The following is a 23,211-nucleotide window of genomic DNA, read 5'->3' on the forward strand; positions in this document are numbered from 1 at the left end:
AGATGATGATGCATTCTCTGTTACTCAGCTTTCTCACTAAAGCTAATCGCATAGAACGTTCAGCTTACCCCCCAGGATGGTCTTGGTCTCTGTCAGGCTGACCTGTGGGGTAATAAAACACTCAGATAGTTGGGGAGACTTGAAAACCTGATTCAAGAGAGAACCCGAGAGGCACGTCCCCACGCAGGCGTTGGCTCTGATGTCTCCTCCTGGCCAAGATCAGAACTTGGCCAGCTGCCTCCCGCCCTTTAAGCCTTCCTTTCTCAGTGTGGCCTGACGCCCCTGCCCCGTCCACAGCTGGTCTTCTCGATCCTTCGTCTTGTTCTCCTTTTCCTTTTTGTCATAATATTTACCTTCTAATATACTAGGTCATTTATTTATTTGATTGATTTTTGCCTCCCTGCACAAGACTGTAAGCTTCATGCAGACAAGGGTCTTTTTCTGTCACTAACATATCCCCCAGCCCCTGGAATAGTGCCTGGTACATAGTAGAGGTTCAGAAAATATTTGCTGAACGAATGAATGCTTTCCTGTGCAACATTCCCTGGCACTAATAAGCAATAGACATAGCAGACATTTAGTCAGGTAGTACTAATTCTGAATAAATATTCAATATTCCTGAATGAAGATTAAGGTGTTTTTTCTATTAACCTTGATTGGTAAGAATATCTTCTAAATTGTCACATGGTTTAAAGTATGAATCCAGAGTTGGAAGACATTGGATTACAGTAAACAAGTCCTGAATGGTTTTCTGGGGCAAGTTAGGGGCAAGTTACTAAACTGCTCTGTGCCTTAGTTTCCTCTGTAAACAACCTCGCAAAATTGTGGTGTAGAGTAAATGAGTCCTTGCATTTCAAGCCTTAGAACAGGGCCTGGAATGTAGCAAGAGATGAATTAATAAACTGAATTTATAGATTCTTTACTCGTTTAAAAATAATTATATGGGGCTTCCCTGGTGGCGCAGTGGTTGAGAGTCCGCCTGCCGATGCAGGGGACACGGGTTCGTGCCCCGGTCCGGGAAGATCCCATATGCCGCGGAGCGGCTGGGCCCGTGAGCCATGGCCGCTGAGCCTGTGCGTCCGGAGCCTGTGCTCCGCAACGGGAGAGGCCACAACGGTGAGAGGCCCGTGTACTGCAAAAAATAATAATAAATAATAATTATATGATATTTTGCAATTAAATTTAAATAGGTCAGCCAGTGTTCAGAAGGAAAAAAAGCATCGATAAATGCATGGTTTGGGTATTTTCCATATTCCTGTTTTTGTTACAGTGACAACACACCTAGAATGAATCAAATATTAAATTTATTATGTAATCTCTTTTCTTATAGTGTAACAGCAGTTTTAAAACAGAGCCTGGGAGTTTCATATGAGTCCTTTGTTTTTGATTTCTTATAGATCCTCATATTAAGGTTTCTGGAAAGAAAGAAGATGTTAAGGAAGCCAAGGAAATGATCATGTCTGTCTTAGACACAAAAGTAAGTGAATGTTAAGGACACTCAGATGTCAGAACCTTGTCTCTGCAAGGGCTACTTCATGCTGTTGTGAAAGAACCATTTGGAGAAGAAAAACCGGGAGAGAGTAATGGTGGGTTTTGAAATAAGCATGTGTGATTCTACAGTGGATTAAAGTTCTGTTTAAAATTTGAATAGGTTCTCTCATGCTGGGTAATTGAATAATATTCTCTCCCCCCCATATAGATATATATTAAAAAATATTGACCCGGATTAGTATAGGACAAGTAATAAAGATTGCAAGAATTAGCATATTTACGTTTATGATATCAGTAGAAAACCAGAATAATCTTCTGTATAGCTCTGTGTGTGTGATGGCATGAAGTTTCACAATTTGTCTTGTACACTCTGTCTCTCTACAAGTATATGTAGAGAGAGACAATAGAGAAATTAAAATATGTAAAAATGTATACTCATTTGTGAGAATTTATTTTAATAAACACATCAAAATCACTTACTATATGCCAGGCACTTAGCTACACCCTTTACAAATATTAATTGGTTTAATCCTTATAACCATCAGCACAGAGATATTAGGGAATTTGCACAGGATCCAATAGCTGAAAAGTGGGGAGGTGGGATTCAAATCCAGGCTGTCTGGCTCTTAACCGCTATGTTTTGCCACCTGGTATTTCACTGAAATGGTTTCTGATCTCTTCCTCTTTATTTCCTTTCCTGTTCCTTTTTGTTGTTGTTTGTTTAATTTTTAAGAAATATTCACCTTATAATTATTAAATATTTTAGGACATCCAAAAAAGGATATCTTTTTTTCTCTTTTTAGAGGATAAACTAAAAGAAGAACTAAGTTTAAAATCCAAAGTATTTAATGGATATAAGTCTAAAATTTAAGAATTCAGAAAATGTAAACCTATTGATATTTTTAACATCTTGTCGTATTTGACTTCTTAATTTTACTTTTTAAGGACTGAAGAATTTCAATATCAATTTTATGAATGAGAAAACATTTCATCTCAGTCTTTATAATTTTATAGCACTGCATTTTCCCAAATTAAATACATGGATTCCAGTCTGACTGTAATTATTCATTATGTTTTAGAATTTTACATTTTGCTTTAATGTAACTAACAAATCTTACACTCCGTATTGGTTTTCTTAAGCCTTTTTACTGCTAGAGATGCATACTTTGTGGTATCTTCCTCACTCTTACTCCTACCGGCAAGAATAATTTATTTACTTCGTAAAATTTGACATACAGTGATAGAGAAGTTGTGAAATGTTTGTAAATAATTTTTTATTCCATTTTGAATTTTATTGTTTTCTAGTTTTCTATCATTGTTCAACGTTTCTACTAACATACATGTATTCACTCTTGTAATTGTTTTCATCTGTTTTTAGTTATTTGAATTCTGTTTCATGAATAATATCTATTAAAGGAAAAATGAGTAATTTTTTTATAATTATACCTAATTTTACTTAAACACTACTGTCCCAAAAATTACCTTGGTAAAAAGTATATCTTTCTATTTTTTCTGACAAATCTGTCTTTAAATGAAAATTTTTTTTATTAGCCAAGGAGAAATAGATAGAAATTGAAAAATTTATAGATTAAGATGATCTTATTAAGAAATGTAAGATTTTCCACTGGGTCACTTTTAGTTAATCCTATTCCTTTGGGGGAAAAGTGGTTTTTAGGAGTTGTTCCTTCCGTTTTCATGCATCAAGAAATAATACCTTATTTCCACGTAGAGCAATCGGGTCACCTTGAAGATGGACGTTTCACATACAGAACATTCTCATGTAATCGGTAAAGGTGGCAACAATATTAAGAAGGTGATGGAAGAAACAGGATGCCACATCCACTTTCCAGATTCCAACAGGAATAATCAAGCAGAAAAAAGCAACCAGGTGCTTTGTCTTTTCACATGAACTTTTATGGGACAAATTAAAGCTTGAATTTTCTGTATGCATAACTTTTTTGGGAGATGAGAGCAAAAGAGTAATCATGAAGATGGCATTTAGTATGGATTGTATGTCCCTCTCCAAGGAGACTGAAGGTGCTCTTCCTTTTTAAAGAGATGAGTTGTAGATGGGCCATAAATCCTTGATCTCTAAATGGTTTGTAGAAGACAGGGAAGGAAATCATGGCAACATAAAGTGAAGTCCCTACGAAAGGCTCGGAAGGCATGTGAGTTAGGAAAGGACCTGAAAGCTTGCCTAGTCCAGGCACCTGTTGATAGCTGGGATTCTGTCTGCAGCATTGCACAGGTGGTCCTCCAGGCTACACTGGAGCACCTTCTGAGAGGCAATGTATGAGTGTCTTGACTTCCTCACATTGACTGAATTATGGTTCTGTTTTATACACATTTTTTTCTCGTTCTTGTGTTTGGAAACAAATGGAACTCACCCTGTCTACATGAAAACGCTGTCAGTACTTGAAGAACAGATGGTGTTCTTTGTGTTATTTGGAAGTTTTCTCTCCTCTAATCACAATATAGAAACTATGTTGGCCACAAAGATGAATACGATATAGTTTTTTCTCTGTGGGGACTAATGGTGACAGTGGGACACATACATAAAGAACTAGATAGGAAGCCATGGTGAAAAGCAAGAGCAGTAATCAAAATATTTGATGGCTGAAAAGGCATGGGCATGGCCCATGAGAGAGCACTGTCCTGGAGCCCCACCCCCTCGCCCTAACGCCAAGAGTAATTCTTTAGCTGATGGATCATAGGAAAGCCCAGGAGATCCCAGGAGAGGGCTGTTGGAGCAGCAGTTTTTTTGCCAACTAGCATGGAAGTAGTTCATTACTTTGAGAACTTAGTGCGGCACTATCATTGCACATCTCGTATTCAGAGAGTTTTTATAAAAAGGGAGAAAATGCAGTGAACACGAGAAATTGTGAAGAGGGCAGGATGGGCTCATGGGGGCTGGGAGGTTTTAGCTAAGTCCAGGAGGTGACGTTGTTCGGTTGACACACATCACCAGAGCTTGTTAAAATCCAAATTCTGATTAAGTAGCTCTGGGTTGGTGCCTGAGATCCCTCATCTTTAACAAACTCCCAGATAGGCGATGCTGTTTTATCCTGGACGACACTTTGAGTAGTGAGGGTGTAGATAACTGGGAAAGCAGATGTGGGTTCAAGTACAATAAATCTAACTCTGTGTTTTCTTTTTTTTGCAGGTATCTATAGCAGGACAACCGGCAGGAGTAGAATCGGCCCGAGTTAGAATTCGGGTAACTATTTATTACCTTTAGTACTGTAAATCAATGTCAGCGATGTCTGCATTATAAGGCAATAAAAATACCATAATTTATCAATCTATAACCAAATCATATGTTCAACATGTAGGAAATAGTGACAGAAATTGTATTAATGTATCAGAGGTGTTTCTTAGAGACGTTCTGGATTTTATCTGGCTTGATTTCTCTGATGATTTTGAAATGATCAAAAAGACGCCTGAGGAAAAATGCCACAGGCAGCTTAAGTTACAAACTCTCAGGTTTCACAAAAGGCTCCTTTCATTTAAAAAACTTTATTTAGTCTACCCAAGCTTGTGGCTGTAGTAAAAGCATTATGTTTTAAAATTCCATCTTCAGAAAAGAATGAATGAACGACACACATCTCTAAATGTACAATGACTTAACTCTCTGCCCTGTTCTGTAATTTCGTTTTAGGAACTGCTTCCTTTGGTGCTGATGTTTGAGCTGCCGATTGCTGGAATTCTTCAACCAGTGCCCGATCCTAATTCCCCCTCTATTCAGCACATATCACAGACGTACAACATTTCAGTGTCATTTAAACAGCGGTCCCGAACGTATGGTGCTACTGTGATAGTACGAGGGTCTCAGAATAACACAAGTGCTGTGAAGGTAAGTGGTTTAGGTAATTCCGAACATTGTAGGTGTACAAATCACGCAAGTTTTATTTTTAAAGGATTTTAAAAGTAATTTGTTTTCCAGAATTTTTTCTCATAGTACATTCTGGTTCTTAGAATGTGTTGAGTTTTTCCATAGCTGTCAGAAGTGCAGTAGAATCTTTCCCTTCAACGTGGACAGTTACTGTATAGGCCTACTTCTTTCCCACCCTTATCTTCTAGGAAGGAACTGCCATGCTATTGGAACATCTCGCCGGGAGCTTGGCGTCAGCTATCCCCGTGAGCACGCAACTAGATATCGCAGCTCAGCATCATCTCTTTATGATGGGTCGGAATGGAAGCAACATCAAACACATCATGCAGAGAACGGGTGCTCAGATCCACTTTCCCGATCCCAGTAATCCACAAAAGAAATCCACCGTCTACCTCCAGGGCACCATTGAGTCTGTCTGTCTTGCAAGGCAATATCTCATGGTAGGTTTACTGAAGTTAATGGTACGATTTTTTTTTTTTTTTTTTTTTTACCTCTTTGGGTACAGTGTTTGTTGCTGCCCGTACTGTACCAATGTGGTATTTATGGAAGCACTTTGAAATCCTGGTCAAATAAGCAACTTACTTGGTAAAAGGAAATAAAAGAATAAGGTACATAGTGCCTCACAGACTTAATTTCAATAGATAGGTGAGTAATTTCCTTTTAGTATTTTTTTAACTTACACTAAGCAACAGAAGAGGTTACATTGAAATAACTGGCTGTATTTTGTGGAAGGTGCTTATTTTTATTTGACGTGTAATATTAGTTTGAAGATGGTTATTTTTATTTAATGTGTAGTATTAGTTTGCGTTTGCCAAAAAAGTCTTCTGTTTAAACAGAAAAGTTAAAAATTAACACATTGAAAATTTTACCCTCAAAGATGTAAATTTTGGTAGCATGAAACATTTGAACATTTCATAAATCTCTGATAAAATTTTAAAAATGCTGTTCAAGCCATGAATTTGAGAGTCATGCATTGAAGAAAAATAACAGTTATATAACTTACTACTGCTTCCAGTTTATAATTTTCAATGTTTCTATCCTTCCTATATTCATTAAAAAACCCAGTGTGTAGATTGATGTATAGTAACAAAATGGACTGAAATACTGTGGACTCACAAGTATTCTTATTAAAAACACCATTATATTCTCCTGTTCAGGCTAGACCTTTAGTGACATTTGAATCCATAAGCTTCAGGTGTGACATTTGCTGTTATTAACTTGCAGAATCTGTTCTTGAGAAACTTTCAGAAGATCCAGATTTGTATTGTTGATTCCATTCCTCTGACAGATGAGAACTTGTTATAATCATTAAGGATTATAATATATAATTTTAAGAATTAATTTTTAATTTTCTTAAAAGCCAGGCTTACTTAGGCTACTTTTAATATATGGCTAGTTAGAGAGCATATTTGTATTCAAAGATTATTATGATTACTCTTCATATTTTCTTTTCTGTGCTTTTCAAGTTCTTTAGATATTATTTTGAGTTAGTAAACTTTTCAAGCCATCAGCACAGTTATGAATTCATATTCATACTTTGATCACACCTGCCAAAAATACAGGTGTGCAGTGAGACATATTATTAAACCATACTGAAAGACATGAGGGAGAGATAAATTAAATGGCTTTAACTTACATTTTAAATACCATCACCGGGCTTCCCTGATGGCGCAGTGGTTGAGAGTCCGCCTGTTAATGCAGGGGACACGGGTTCATGCCCCGGTCCGGGAAGATCCCATGGTGCCGCGGAGCGGCTGGGCCCGTGAGCCATGGCCGCTGAGCCAGCGCGTCCGGAGCCTGTGCTCCACAACGGGAGAGGCCACAACAGTGAGAGGCCCGCGTACCGCAAAAATAAATAAATAAAATAAAATAAATAAATACCATCACCATTTTTTTATAGCAGTGTCCTTACAAACATCACTTATCCAGACGAGAAATGGAACTTGGTGATTTCATTTTAATTCTAGTATGTTTGATGGTAATTTCTTCTGATAATTATGTACAAATCCATCAATCTGTACATCGTAAAAATGTATGGGATCTGGTTCCTATACTAAGTAGATTAGGGGCCAGGAAGACAACATCAGAGAAAAAAAGTGCTAAACTCTGCCATGCTAAAGAGTGAGATAGTGAAAAGAAGGGGTGATAGTAGCATTTTACTCCAGGAAGGAGGTAAGGTTTGAGCTGTGTCAGAAGAGAAGTAGGGATTGGGTTGGCAAAGAAGCCTTTTGATGAGTTAAGATACCAATGTCAGAACCTGTTTAAAAGATAGTCAAGAGGCTGGTCTAGCCTGGAGGAAGGGGCAGACATGTACACATAAACCTGTGATTGCACCAGCAAAGCCGAGCTGAAATGTGGAGATTTTTAAAGGCTGATACATGTTTAGATTTCATTCAGGAGACAATAAAAACCCTCCACTGTAAGTTTTTGAGCCAGGGCACAAGATTAGTATCCTTGATGTGGCTGAGAATCTAGTTCCTGGTGTCACTAACAAAACTGAAGTCAGAGAATGGAGGAATTTTCCAAGGTGGAGAGTAGATAAAGAATTCAGGGCCAAAAATAAACGTGAGACACATGTTTTTGTCATCCAAAAAATAGTTTCTACCCCTCAACATTATTTGCACACCAGCCTTCTAAGCTATGTGAAGGTATATAATTTAGCTTTAATACTTTGGTTTACTCTTTAAATCTATAAAAGATTGTATTATCTGTAGGCATGTTAAATTATTGGATGTTTAAATGAGTAACTTTTTTACCTCTCACCCTTTCCGTTGTGACATTTCCTAGGGTTGTCTTCCTCTTGTGCTAATGTTTGATATGAAGGAAGAAATTGAAGTTGATCCACAGTTCATTGCTCAGTTGATGGAACAGCTCGACGTCTTCATCAGTATTAAACCAAAGCCAAAACAGCCGAGCAAGGTTGGTTCAGAGTCTGGGCCCAAAGAGAACCATGTATCACCTCACGTTCTGTATAGTGTTATTTTCATATAAATGTGTATTTGCATATACATGGAACTAAATATTCTATATAATATATATCATTATATATTATATTTAGTCATTTTATATAAATTTGTAACAGCATTCATTATTGATCTTTTTTTTTAATATATATGTTGGTTTTTGGAGTCCATTTGTAACCATCATTTAAATTACATATATGGGGAAGGAAAGAGAAAACATTTTCTTACTAATTTGCAATCTGGTAACTTTAAACGTTACTAACTTGCCAGAGAGTTGGTAAGGCTAAATAAATGTTGTGTTATGTGCATATGTGTATGTGTATACATCCAAGGCAATTAAAAAAATACTTAGTTTACTTACTAATTGTGAGCCACTGTGCTAGCCCTGGAGATTTAAAGAATAGGTGCCATTGTCAGTCATATATACTTTATTGTTTGTTTTTGGTTTTGGGGTTTTTTTTTGCGGTACGCGGGCCTCTCACTGTTGTGGCCTCTCCGCAACAGGCTCCGGACGCGCAGGCTCAGCGGCCACGGCTCACGGGCCCAGCCGCTCCGCGGCATGTGGGATCTTCCCAGACCGGGGCATGAACCCGTGTCCCCTGCATCGGCAGGCGGACTCTCAACCACTGCGCCACCAGGGAAGCCCTGTCATATATACTTTAAATAATGAAGTATCTCCAGTTCACCCTTCTTGGAACTTCTCCTCTAAGATGCTGCAAAGTTTAATGGGATAATTCTGGCGTTATTAAGTGCTAGCGAGAGTTTGAGGATAGAGGAGTGTTCCTACATTAAAGCATGTAAGTTGATACAACCACTTTGAAAAGCAACTTGTGATCATCTGCTCACACTGAAAACACGGATACCCTACCCTCAGTGGTGCTACTTCTACTTCTACATGCCGAAGAAACCTTTGTATCAGAAGCCAAAGGACAAGAATGGTGTTGAATAAAAAAAGCAAGTTGTGGACTTCCCTGGTGGCGCAGTGGTTAAGAGTCTGCCTGCCAATGCAGGGGACACAGGTTTGAGCCCTGGTCTGGGAAGATCCCACATGCCGTGGAGCAGCTAAGCCCGTGCGCCTAGAGCCCATGTTCCGCAACAAGAGAAGCCACCGCAGTGAGAAGCCCACGCACTGCAACAAAAAGTAACCCCCGCTCGCTGCAACTAGAGAAAGCCCGTGCACAGCAACAAAGACCCAGCGCAGCCAAAAATTAAAAAAAAAAAAGCAAGTTGCATAATAACATGTACTAAATGATAACGTTTATGTATATTTTTAATTATAGTAGGTAAAACACCAAACAGTTGTGCCTTCCATTTTTAAAATTTCTAAACTGAATTTTATCATATATGCATATGGTATATGTATAACATGTATTACTATATACAATTTTGTCTGTATGTAAATAATGTGGTATTTAGTGTCCAACGTAAGAAAAAGAATCATGCGTTCTTCAAAAGAAAACTTTAAAGGAGAAGATAGGATTGATTCTAAGTGAACTTGATATATTGAGCTTAAAGTTAGAGAATAGAACATTAATTTTATGTATTGGGAAGCTTTGTACTTTACTAATTTGAGTTGACTAGAGTCACTGTACGTACCAGAAGGAAAAGATACAGTCAGAAGAGACTTTGCGTGTAAAGATGGACAGGCACAGGAAGATTTCCGCAGTTCAGCAAGAAGTGAGCAGAGGTCAGGGGAAAAGAGATTTTAAGTGAGAACTCTGAAGCCTTGCAGCATCCCAGGGCTGTTTTAATTATGCCTCACAGGCCCCAAGGCTGACTACTGCTTTAACTGCTGTCTCAGCCACACATTTTCTTTATTGTCCACTGGAGGCTTTCCCCCTTGGGTTCACATTTCCAGTTTTCCAGATGAGTCCATTGAAGAAAAAAAGAAGATTTATTGTTTGGAAATTTATTTTACTATAAGCTTTGCCACAAATATGTCATCAATGAGGAAGAGTGGTACCTCAAGGTCCATTAGTTAACTAGTAGACTGTAAATGTCAAATGTAAGTGACTATTATTATGCAGTCTGTATATGGTGACTTGTTTGATTTGTTTTGTAAAGATGAGATAAAGGGGGGAAAGCTTTAATGTAGAGACAAGAGGATATAAACGAGAATGGGCTGTAGAGACAGAAGGACCCAAGTTCCAGTCCTCTAGCTGTTCCTCCACAGCTGTGCTGTGACCTTGGGTAAGGCCCTTGTCCTCACTGAACATGAATAATAATTCCACCCCATGAGGTTTTGCAGGAATTAGAATATATGTGCAGCTTCCATCACAGTGCCTGGGACACAGGACACACCCAGTAAATGGTAACTAACATTTTATGGTTTTACCAAAAGGAGTAAACTTAGGAAATACGTGGTTAGAATTTGCAGTTGATTTTAAAGCATCATTCATCCATTCCCTGAGTGGAATTCTTATTACCATATTCATTTCTCAGCCCCCTCCCCAATTCATTGTAGACTACTTGCATGTCACTTTTTTCTTCTCATTATGTGTTTTCATAGTCTGTGATTGTGAAAAGTGTTGAGCGAAATGCGTTAAATATGTATGAAGCAAGGAAATGTCTCCTCGGACTTGAAAGCAGTGGGGTTACCATAGCAACCAGTCCATCCCCAGCATCATGCCCTGCCGGCCTGGCATGTCCCAGCCTGGATATCTTAGCTTCCGCAGGCCTCGGACTCACTGGACTAGGTATAAAATTTATTATTATAGCCCTTCTCAGCCTCTGGGGGATTGCTTATCCAGTTTCCTTTCTTTCTACTGTTTGGGGCTACATTTTAAAGGCTGTTTTTTTCCTCTTCAGGCCCTATGATCAGGTGAAAAGCAACAAAACTCGAATCAATCCATTTTGATTTTTTTGTTAAACTCTATAGATTTCTGTTTCCCAGATTCTTTTTATTTTGGCATAAGTAATCAAGGTCTGGCTGTTGTATTTTCGGTGGCTGTGTTTGTTCTTCTAAATTAAGAATGCCATTGAGAGTGAAGTGAGCCGGCTGACTATAATTTATGTGTTTGTTCTCTCTTGCATTTGCGATATTGCCACTAGTCCCTAGAGATAAAGATTATCCAGTTTGCTTTTCAAAAAGTAATTGCAGACCTGCATGAGGGGTGGGGAGGGGGGAGGAGAAAGGAAGCAGAACCCTCAGTCCTAGCGGTTAGGCCTGCCTTGCCCAAACACAAAGGAGATCTAGCCTGCGGCCACCATGGGAAACAAACCAACCTGCATTTATATCTAAGGTGAAGAAGAGAAAGATGAAAGAACAACATCATCTTGGTGCTTTAGTTCTTTAAGAAAGCAGGGTGAGCCACTTAATAGGCATGGTGTGATATGTATTGCCTCATTTACGGATTCCCATCTTGTAGGATGAAGTTCATTGCTATGTTACAGTTATTCTAGGTTCACTACTTTTTGCACATTTTTCAGTAGCCATTATATAAAAAGTTAACGCAATAACCCTCGCAGATCATTCTACCAAGTTCAGTGTTGAGACAGAAGAAAATACTCTCAGCAGTCTTTCAAATTTTTAATAGCTATTCTTGCTTTTTAAAAATGTAATATGGTTATAATATGATTAAGATTCTAAGTATCCCTGCCCAGACACCATTACAAGTAAAGACAGATTTTCCCCCTTGGCCCCTAATCTCCCAAAGTTGTCCCTTCCACTGGAGATTCTGAACAGAGTTGTAATAACACAGCAATGCATGTGAGTCAGGAAATGCCAATCAGGCGACTTAGCAGGAACTGAGTTCTTCCTGCACTAGAGAGAAAAAAAGTGAGCAAAGATCATAGTGATTTAATTTTAAGATGTTTTCATGGCTATCTCTAGCCTCTAATACTTAATGCTTTAAGTATTCCTGGGAACTTATTTATACAAACTCACATTTCACTTTAGAATATATCTGAAATGCCCGAAGGGAAATTTCATTACTAAATCAAAGATTAAATCCTTAAAACAAGGAAAAAGCGGAAAAACAATTCTTTTTTCTGAGAAAAGTCTTCATACGCATTGAGATGGACCCAAAGACGTCATGGATGGACAGTCATACACGGTATGAAAACGGTTCCAGGTGGGCCAGCCTCTGCAAATGGACCGAAGGGAGATATTCTGTTGCAGGAAAACGTCCCCCTACTCACTGCTAATTGCAAGTGGTTTAAAAAGAGTTTGTTTGGAAGGAGGTGACAAGTGAATTAGGCAGAGAAATGCGAAATGGGTCTCCACGTGAGCACAGTTTTGTTCATCCTGTGGCTGCTGAAGTGATTCTGAAGCAACTGATGGGTGCTCTCGGCCCCTGGCTACTGTCCTGGTCTGGGCATATCTGCCTTCCGTTTCTGTTTGTGGGCAAGTGGGGTCCTGTGTTGGAGTTGTATCATGCAGTATTTCATGTGAATATTTGAAAGAAGGTAATCTGTCACTCATATCTTATATTTGGAAGATATCAGACTATATGGATGTGCATTCCGAATGGCAGTATTGATGCCATCTGTATTTTCACATCTTGAGTTTATGTGTATTGACTTTACGTTCATTCATTACAGGTCTTTTGGGACCCACTGCCTTATCTCTCAATACTTCGACAACCCCGAACTCACTTTTGAATGCTCTTAATAGCTCAGTCAGTCCTTTGCAAAGTCCGAGTTCTGGTACCCCTAGCCCCACATTGTGGGCACCTCCACTTGCTAGTACTTCAAGTGCCACAGGTCAGTATTATTTAAGGACAATCAAAGGTGTGTATTCTTAGGTATTAATCAGTTTTTCAGTAAAATTTACTAGTGGTTCCATTTCCGTAGGGAAGAACTATGGTTCAAAGAATACTGCAGCCAAACAAATTCTCCAAAGTGTAAATCAGCTAAAACGAAGCATAATAAAGCAGTGAGATTTTCATAAAAGTAATATGTAATCTTCAAACGTGACAAGCAGATCAGGAAAAAGGGCATGATGTGCAGGGAGCAGTGGCAAAAGTGCACGAGGGTCACTGACCTGGTAATTAGGAAATGCACGTTCTAGTTTGACAAGTTTGCTTGGTAGTCATATGCACATGCTAAATCTAGCTAGTTTCCTCATTTGTACAGTGAAGAGCTTGGACTAAATACTCTCTAAAATGTTGTTCCATTTTAATACTTCTTCTATGTTTTTATAGTAATGTGTTAAACCTGTTAACAGAGAGGTATCAAAATTGAATTCTCAGTTTGCAGCAATAAAAATGACTTTTTTTGTTGTTACTGAAAATAATAAAATAATGCTTCTTGATTCTGAGTTTATTCCTGTCTAATGTCTGTCTTCATGAAATGCTGTTGTAGGTTTTTCTGCTATACCACACCTTATGATTCCATCTACTGCCCAAGCCACGTTAACCAATATTTTGTTGTCTGGAGTGCCCACCTACGGGCACACAGCTCCATCTCCCCCTCCTGGCTTGACTCCTGTTGATGTCCATATCAACAGTATGCAGACAGAAAGCAAAAAAATCTCTGCTTCGTTAAATGGACACACACAGGTAATGCCCTTCGGCAAGAATCATGTGATCTATGCTGTTTGTAAGAGATAAGCCACTGGTAACGCGTTTAAACTTTCACCTGAGATGAATTTTAGAATTGTGACCATATCTCTGTGTTGTTTTCTATTATTATTTCAGTCTCCGAATATAAAATATGGTGCAATATCCACTTCATCACTTGGAGAAAAAGTGCTGAGTGCGAATCATGGTGATCCATCCAGACAAACAACTGCATCTGAGCAGGCATCTCCCAAATCAAACCCTGCAGAAGGTATCTTTCCTTCTGAACTCGAGCCTGCTCTGTTGATTGGATAAAGGGGATTGTAGAAAGTCTGTGCAGTGATTTGGAGTGGGTTTTTCTAACTAGTCATGATTCACCCTGCCTCAAGACTGCAGAGAGACAGTATCTTGAATGAAATTCCAAAGAACATGGTGAAAGAGCACTTTGCCATAGAAAGAACCACTTTCCCATTACATTGGCCCTTCCTAAATTAAAGTGAATGTAATTGTGCAGCAGGAAAGCATTAACTTACTAAGTGTGTGTGTGTGTGTCTGTGTGTGTAATTTTTTCCCAAGTAGAGTATTTCTTTTAATAACACCTTCATCCTTAACAATCTTTAAAGAAACATGAGGGTCTTCCAATTTCATCATGAGTTTTTGAGGTAGCCTGAATTTAAGGCATCTTCTCTGTAGCTGAAAGGTGTTATGCTTTTGTCTCCATAGAATTGGATTCTGATTTGTTTCCATTGCAGGTGACTGTTGATAGTAAGATGATGTCTGGATTTTTGCTTTTTTCTCTCTTCTTCTGCAGGTTGTAATGATGCTTTTGTTGAAGTAGGCATGCCCCGAAGTCCTTCCCATTCTGGAAATGCTGGTGACTTGAAACAGATGATGGGTCCCTCCAAAGTTTCCTGTGCCAAGAGGCAGACAGTAGAACTATTGCAGGGCACAAAAAACTCACACTTACAGTATGTATTTTAATTTTAAAATCCCTTGATCCTTTGAAAGAAAGTGTATAACAGGCTGGATTTGCGTTAAACTCAATAGTTAGTGCTCTTTGGTTCAAGTGCTTTTGACATTATCCATGGGTTTTTCATTTCTCTTTATGATTACCTTCTCTTTTTACTTTTAAAAATTTTATTAAAAATAGTATCTGATAACTTTCACCCTTGTTATAAAACAAAATTCAACTGAGTAAATGTAAAGATCAAATTGACTTTATTCAACAATTCATGAATTGGCAGCATCCCATTTAGCAAATAGAAAGGAGCTCCAAAGAGCTGCAGAAAGAAGAGGTTTTTAAAGGCAGAAAGGGTGCGGGACAAGGAAGTCATAAAGAAAGGATTATTTCAGGCAAGGTCACCTTCCTTTGGGAGAAGGCAGGGGTCTATCAGGTGGGTTACCTCACTAGTGTTGGCTAGGAAATTCCAGACAGGACTGGTTAAGATTACATTCCTAGGAGAGGCTGAAACTGCAGTTAGGTTAGGTATCAGGTCTTGGTTTGCAGATATGGGGCATAGTACAAGTGACTCCATTTTGGGCCTGTTGTCCCTTTTTTCACAATTCTCTCCTTTTGATCAGACTTTCAGCCCAAGTGAGAGATGTGATCAAAATTTAAGGCATTAGCACCACTCTCAGCTACCTCTCTATAGTTTAGTTCTTACAGCTTTTACTGATCCTCTCTGTGGTGTTCACAGGTCATGACTTCAGGCTCACAGTTGTTTTAGTCAGTCATTTTCTTCCTTTCTTTTCTGGCATTCCAGTTTTAGGGAGGTCATTTGCTCAGTGGTTAGTGGCTGCAAACATACATTTAAAGCTTTTGAGCGAATTCAATGCACCAGGGAGACTACTATGACTGTTATAAGTAGAATAATTTCCAGTGTCTGGAGGGCAGTTCGGAGCCATAGCCCCCCAGACCCAAACCAATCAAAATCAAATAAGTCAAAGAAAGACCCTGCGGAAGGAGTCATTTTTTTAAGCCAAGTAGCTTGCTCAGTGATTTTAGTTAACTGAGTTTCCACTTGCCCAGAATGTTAATCCAGGTTCAGCATGTAGTGTTGGCCACAGCACAGACACTCCCTTGTTCAGCTAAAAGATAATCAAAGGCTATTCTATTATTAAGAACAAATTTGGGGGCTTGCCTGGTGGCGCAGTAGTTGAGAGTCGGCCTGCCGATGCAGGGGACACGGGTTCATGCCCCAGTCTGGGAAGATCCCACATGCCGCGGAGCGGCTGGGCCCGTGAGCCATGGCCGCTGAGCCTGTGCATCCGGAGCCTGTGCGGTGCGTCCGGAGCCTGTGCTCCGCAACGGGAGATGCCACAACAGTGAGAGGCCCTTGCAAAAAAAAAAAAAAAAAAAAAAAAAAGAACAACTTTGGCCAGAGAATCTAAGGAATTCTGTTGGGCACTGTCTTGGTAGATTTTGCAGTATTTTCAAGAGTTAAGGAGAGATTCCTGATTATAGTTTCATTTACATTTACTCTTAACCCTGGGAGTAGGGCCCTGCTATGGAATGTGAATCCTGAACCATGAAAGCCTCCTGGACTTTTCTAACTCTGCAGTATAAATTCAGGGGAGTTGTCCAATGAAGTGTCAGTTTGTTTGTAAATAGTTAGGGGCAGAGTTAGATAACTCAAGAGGCATTGCCCTGTTATGCGCCAGCCATCTAGGCACCCATATGCCCGAGGAGAATGATAACCACCACAGACAAAGATAAATACTGTTGGGGCACAAACCACTCCCACTAAAGTGGTGCTGTTCATGGATTCATTTGCAGGGATTGTTGCATTTGCCCACTCAAGCCATGAGTCATTTAAGTTTTCAGTGCATTTGGGAAGTAAATCTCCTAACCTGAAATAAAAAGTTCTAAATTACAGGGGTTACCTCCCTTAGCAATGGCCTGAGAGATTCAGATGACTGTATTATCTTTCTGGATCAATGCCAGACAAAGCAAAGGAAAGAAAAAGAGAAGAAAAAGGTTTCATATTTAATTAAAGTGTGAAGTCTTGATCTGGGGTGTCAGGAGGAAGCAGTCTACCTCAGTGTCAGCTACTTCTCCAACTAGTCAGTTTGATTTTGAGGTCTCCAGCTGGTGTACAGGACCAGATGTCAGGTGGGGACTTCTTCAGCTGTGAGATGTGTACCTAAGTCTCTGAAGTTTGGCTGCCATCTTAAGTAGTGAAGAGCATCTGGTATAGTCCCTTCCAAGGAGACTCAAGGACCATCTTTGTTCTTAGTGATTCCAAATCAGAAGGGTGGGAGAAAATTGGAAACATAAGTTTGGAGAATTGTGGCTAGTTATTTGAAGGGAACTAGAAGAATTCAGGATCCAGTCCAGTTTACAGGAATATTAAAAACCTCAAAATTAATAGCACTAGAATCTAATATCTACAAAAGTACAAACATTTTTCTCTCTATAGTTACTTCCATTTTTTTTAAAAGAAAAGATAATTGCAGTTAAAGTAATTTGTTTGCTTTAAAATTGGCTTGATTATTTACATAAGTGCAGCAAGAATAGTGATTGTATTGTATGAGTACTTTTTAAAACTGCTTTGCAGGAACTTTTCATAAGGAATCTCAGATTGAACTCTTAAAAGCCTCTGAGGCCAGAAAGCCAAGCCAAGGACTCGCCATCAGATTTTACCTACAATACCTATAGTTTGGGTGAATTCCTCTCTTCATAAGGTCCCAAAAATAACCTGAGGTTCCTGGGCCTGCCAGGAAATGACCTTCCTTACTCACTGGGTAAGGCTGCCAGGAACCCTGTAATCAGAGTACCAGGCCAGTTTTTTTCAAGGGGCTTTATTGGCTTTATTAAGTTAACCTTAGTTCCTTAAAGCTGTCACATCATATCTGAGTCTGTGTACGTCTCTCTCAAATATGACATTTCAGTCAAAGCTTTGGTAATATAGCCAGTGTTTCCAATGTGTTCTGTTACAAGGAGAACAGATTCTTATTGACCTTTGCAAATAACTAACTGCATTGCTGTGCAAAGAATACAGAAGAGTTTCCAAAGAGTTTCTGGAGGGATCAGGTAGGGAGAAAAGTGAATGTTTCATCTTTGTTTACAAAGGTATACTTTACCAAATTGCTGTAAGTCATCGATAACTTAGGAAAAAAGGTTTCCTTAAATCTGGAAAAACAAAACATTAAGGATCTAGCAATTTTTCAAACAAAAAAAAATCATTAAAAAATTATAATCATTCTCCTCAGTCCATTTAGTCCCATGTACAATAATTGATATTTGTTCTGCTTGAATCCACTTCAGTTTTATGACCTTTATGTTATCAGAAACATGCACTTGTTAAAATCCTTCCCATGAATCTCCTTGAAGATGAAACACTTTTGTAAGAACACTTTTGCAGAAGCATCTAAGACAGTAAGTCTCTGTAAATGACAAAGACTTAAAAATGCCCATTGTTCAAGATCTGATGAGATTTCATTTGATAAAGAAATGTAGTTATTTCTGTGATATACACCAGTTTACGTTAATATTAATTATGACTGATAACATTATACCTGGACATATCACATCTCTAGGAATTTCACACAGCTCTGGAACACTTATATACCTATACAAATACAAAATAGAGAGGGCTTAGTATTACTTTTATTTGACAATACTTCCCATGTAATTTAACACATCAAAGAAGCCTAATTAGTTTAAGAGCTCTCCTTTTATAAGAAGAGGGAACAAATCTTTTGAGATGTGTCCCAGGAGCCCTCTGGAAAATCTCAAAGTTAGTTTGAGGTCAGAAAGATTTCATTTGGGATTTAGTTTGGGGGAAGTTTGTCAAAAATATCAAAAGGTTTAAAAACACTTGGTCAAATAGGATCATAGGTCACTGTGAAACAACATTTACTTATCCATTTAACCAAAGTGACAGTTGAAGACTACACAGGCAAATATAGAAAGTTAAATAGTTGTTACAGGAAGTTATTTTGGTAAAGCACAAAATACTTGCTTTCTAGGCAGATTACTTAAAGGTAAATAACAACCTTTTACAATCTCTTACTAAGAGCAGACCAGTAATTCAAAATCACTTGTTCTTTTAACAGAGAGAAAATCAATTCTGATTTTGCACTGATGTACTTTTGATATTAAAACTCATTTTTTTTCCACTTAAATAAATTCATTCTAATTTTAGCCTGCTTGACCACACATAAAATTCCTTTCCCAAGATTCCTTTCCCACAAACCTTCTGCAGTTTGGTCTTATGTTTTCTTCTTTCCCATTCTGCAGTAACCAGTCTCACTTCAGGACAAAATTAGTTTTATTTTCATCAACAAAAATTCCTCTCCATTCCTCATACCTTCTTTTACTGAAAACACACATCCTACTTTCCTTGAATATGGAAATGTTTCCTTATTATTTCTAGTAACTTTAATTATATATATATATACATATATAATTATAAACATATTTATATAATATATATTTAATTTTTAACCCTAAACAACCTTTTTAGTGAAAAGAAGTAAACAACTGTGTGACTTGACAAATTAATATTTTTTACAATGTCTAGAAACACATGCTTTTCCATAGTAAATTTCTCAGCGTGGCACAAAACACGTTTATTAATGTATCCAAACATCTTTAGTTTCTCTGTAAAAAAATAAAAAGGCCAAAAGTGGTAAACCTGTGTTCAGTAATTAATGTTTTAGTATTTTATCTTATTTGGAAATGATCTGGATATTCATTGACTATCCATCATTTACTTTAATTTAGCAAAACTTTGGTTTAGGTTACCAAAAAGATTTTAGAGAAACTATTTTAAAAGTTTACTGAAAGGGCTTCCCTGGTGGTGCAGTGGTTGGGCGTCCGCCTGACGATGCAGGGGACACGGGTTCGTGCCCCGGTCTGGGAAGATCCCACATGCCGCAGAGAGGCTGGGCTTGTGAGCCATGGCCGCTGAGCCTGCGCCTCCGGAGGCTGTGCTCCGCAACAGGAGAGGCCACAACAGTGAGAGGCCCGCGTACCATGGGAAAAAAAAAAAAAAAGTTTACTGAAAAACTTTTATCCCACTTAACATCTGTAGTAATCCCCTTTTTTCTGTTGGGGATATGTTCCAAGACTCTCAGTGGATGCCTGAAACCATGGATAGTCCTGAATTCCTATGTATACTATGGTTTTTCCTATACATATATACCTATGATAAAATTTAATTAGAGATTAACAACAATAACTAATGAACAATTATAACAATATATTATAATAATGTGGTATCTCTCTCTCACTTTCTCTCTCTCTCTAAATGTCTTATTGTACTGTACTCACCCTTCCTCTTCTTGTGATGATGTGAGATGATTAAAATGCCTGTGTGATGAACTGAAGTGAGGTGAGTGATGTAGGCATCGTGATGTAGTGGTAGGCTGCTATTGACCTTCTGCTGATATATCAGATGGAGGATCTGATCCTGGATCATTGAGCTATGATGATGTTGATGGTTGGGGAATTCCACCATGGGATGGAGTGGGGTGGCAAGAAATTTCATCACACTACTCAGAACAGCAAACAATTTAAAACGTATGACTTATTTATTTCTGGCATTTTTCATTTAATATTTTCAGACTGAGGTTGACTGTGGGTAACTGAAACCATGGAAAGTGAATCCACAGATAAAGGGGGACTACTGGATTCAATTTACTTAATTTATATAAGTACTTAATTTTTTAAAGCCACTTACATAGAGCTCTTTTACAAATTAATTTTGGCAATACCATCCGGAGGTGGAAAATTCAATATATCTGCAACACATACATAGACACACATAAACTGACAGTCATAAACAGAGACCTTCTGGGTTCCATTTTTTAATTACTGCTGTGAATCAGGTACAGTGATACAAAATTTCACTAGTTATAAAAAAAAAGTTGGATTTGTTTTCTGGTAGATGGAATAAGTTAAGTTTACCTGCTCAGATGGCTGAAGCTTTTTACTGTATTTGTGGGGAAGACACTTAAAAATTTTTTTGTGCACCTAAGTTTCAAATGACCTTTTCCCTTTTGTTCATCTTCTGATAAGAATTACCTCTCTAAAAAAAAAAAAAAGAAAAAAAAGAATTACCTCCCTAAAGTTTGTAGAACATTTACATCTCAAAGGTACAGGGAAAGAATGCAAGTTCCTCCAAGGACTTTGGTTTCTTCCTATAAGGCCAGAATTTCTACAATACTTACAAGCCTTCTGAATAGGGGAGTTTTTAGGATTGGTAAAAGGAATAGGTGGACTTTGAACTGCCTCTACAGCTAGTGTCTAGTTTTGCAAAGATTTGTAAGATAAGGACAGTTGCTCTCAATTCCTCAAAGAATTGGGTTGCAGCCTAAATGACATAGTTTGAGCCACCCATCCAACTACATTATCCTTAATTTGCTTTTTTTTTTTTTTTTTTTAAATATCAGGGAGAAGATTTCTAACTAAGGTGGGAACCACAAGATTTCTGTGTTCTGGATTTAGAGCTGTTTGCCTTTGGAATGTTTTAGTAAATCCTTTCACAGAGGCTTTAGAGGGTTTTTCTTCCCCTCTGAGTGCATAGTTTAATTTTAGTTTAAGGGAGGAGACGTAAAAAAAATTCCCATCAGCCTCTGAATATCAGCTTCCAATTTTTGACCAACTGTTGACTGCAGAGCTACTTAAAAAAAAATCTTTTAACTATCTTGTCAGTTTTCGGTGTGGACAAGCAGTAAGTATTTCTGGCAGTATTGAACAACCCCTTAGACTTAAGAGGTATTCCAGAAGAGGGTGCAAAAAATATTTTATTTTCCTCTCTTTATTGGGTAGTACAGACAGAGACCCAGGAGAGCTGACTCTGGTAAGAATTTTCTCCCTTCGTGGGCTTCTGCCAGTTTTCCCAGGATCCCACCTACAGGCTCCAAGTGAGGTTTAAAATAGAGGGTGTAGCTCTAGTATCTACCAGAATTTGGCAAGGTTTTTCATGAATTTTAATTTAGTTTCCCTTAGCTGTTTAAGGGAATAATGTAGCAGTTTATAAGAAAATCCCTCAGAATCTCATCAATTCTGGGAGGAGCTCATTCAGGGGCCCTCCTTTGAGGGTAGATATGAGGGTGTCTATTGATGCTGAAAAGTCAGCCTCTGTGCACCAGTGCTGAAGCGAATCTTGGAGACAGAGTGTGGGGTGAAGTAGAAGAGAACAGCTTTATTGCTTTGCTGGGCAAAGGGGGCCGCAGCGGGCTTGTGCCCTGAAAAACTGTGTGTCCTAACCTGGGAGGATTTGGTGAGGACTGTTATAGCAGTGGTTCAAGGGTGGGGTTGCTGATAGGAGCAGGGTGTGTGTGGGGCCTGCACTCCTTTAATCTGGCCTCAGGTGGTCTCCTGATGAGCTTTTCTGGTTCTCAAGGCTGTCAAACCGTGAGTTTCTGTCTGGAATGAGGATTGCTTCATCAGGCAGTTTGTCTTCCAGTTGTTGGAGTCTTTAGTTCTGTAGAAGAGTTCAAAGATGTTCTGTGTATCCCTTGATGCAGAATCAGCACCCTGCCCCGAGGCTGCACTACTGTTTCTTGACTGCTCCTCCCTTGTCTCTGTATCCCCTCCCTTCCCTAATTAGCAACTGTTCCAATCTGCCCTTTGGAACCCAGGGAAGGTCATAGAGGCTGGAGTCTATTCCCTGCAAACAAGAAACAGGGGACACAGAAAGGCTTCCATGCCCAGGAGCCCCACAGGGTCCCAGTGGTTTCACTGCATGACCACTAACCTGTCAGACATTTGTTTGTGATCTTCTAGTCTCTTCAGAGTGGAAAGGAAATTTAGACAGGATTACTGGAGTGAGCACTCATATAAAAGAGGATAGGGAGTTCCCTGGTGGTTAGGACTCTGTGCCCTCACTGCTGAGGGCCTGGGGTTTGATCCCTGGTTGGGGAACTAAAATCCCACATGTGCAGCATGGCCAAAAAAAAAAAAAAAAGGATAGAGGGGAGCAGTAGTAGTTATGTCAGTCTTATTGTCTCTTGTTTTAGGTACCTCTTGTGTCTTTAATTTTTCATTAGCCTTTTTGCAATGAATCTTTCATTGAAGCTGTTTTGGAATTTTGAAGGCTTTTGGAGTTTTCTGCATTCCAATTAAAATAGGTATACCATTTTTTTTGAGGGGGGGAGCGGGGAGTCCTTGTTTTTAAGTGCACTTCTTAAATGATCTTATATAATTGGAACATTACTCATAATGGCCATTCTAATTTTAGGTCATCTTTAGTAACACTTTGCCATTTTTATAGATAATTATAGCTTCCAGGACCATAGTTCTTAGATGTAAAATAAGCAAGTGTACCAGAAGGTGGAGTGCTTAACTCTTTGAATTTTAAGGATCCCATTTCTTTCAGCTAAGCCGTTTTGGGTTTGGGGGAGCCAGATCAAT

General features: G+C 38.7%; 1 protein-coding gene across 3 annotated transcripts in view; it reads left to right on the top strand.

The window, feature by feature from the left end:
- Positions 1-23,211, top strand: part of BICC1 (BicC family RNA binding protein 1) — a 300,393-nt gene that overhangs the window by 250,844 nt on the left and 26,338 nt on the right. For all 3 annotated transcript variants that reach the window (XM_029200883.1, XM_029200882.1, XM_029200881.1), the window contains exons 4-14: positions 1,398-1,477; positions 3,221-3,379; positions 4,655-4,708; positions 5,150-5,344; positions 5,572-5,823; positions 8,171-8,302; positions 10,856-11,042; positions 12,889-13,050; positions 13,651-13,847; positions 13,986-14,118; positions 14,659-14,815. In XM_029200883.1, the coding sequence (XP_029056716.1) occupies positions 1,398-1,477; positions 3,221-3,379; positions 4,655-4,708; positions 5,150-5,344; positions 5,572-5,823; positions 8,171-8,302; positions 10,856-11,042; positions 12,889-13,050; positions 13,651-13,847; positions 13,986-14,118; positions 14,659-14,815 (1,708 nt within the window). The remainder of the gene's footprint in view (positions 1-1,397; positions 1,478-3,220; positions 3,380-4,654; positions 4,709-5,149; positions 5,345-5,571; positions 5,824-8,170; positions 8,303-10,855; positions 11,043-12,888; positions 13,051-13,650; positions 13,848-13,985; positions 14,119-14,658; positions 14,816-23,211) is intronic.

Source organism: Monodon monoceros, unplaced genomic scaffold, assembly GCF_005190385.1.
Source record: "Monodon monoceros isolate NGI ecotype Baffin Bay Population unplaced genomic scaffold, NGI_Narwhal_1 Super_Scaffold_4, whole genome shotgun sequence".
NCBI lineage: Eukaryota > Metazoa > Chordata > Mammalia > Artiodactyla > Monodontidae > Monodon > Monodon monoceros.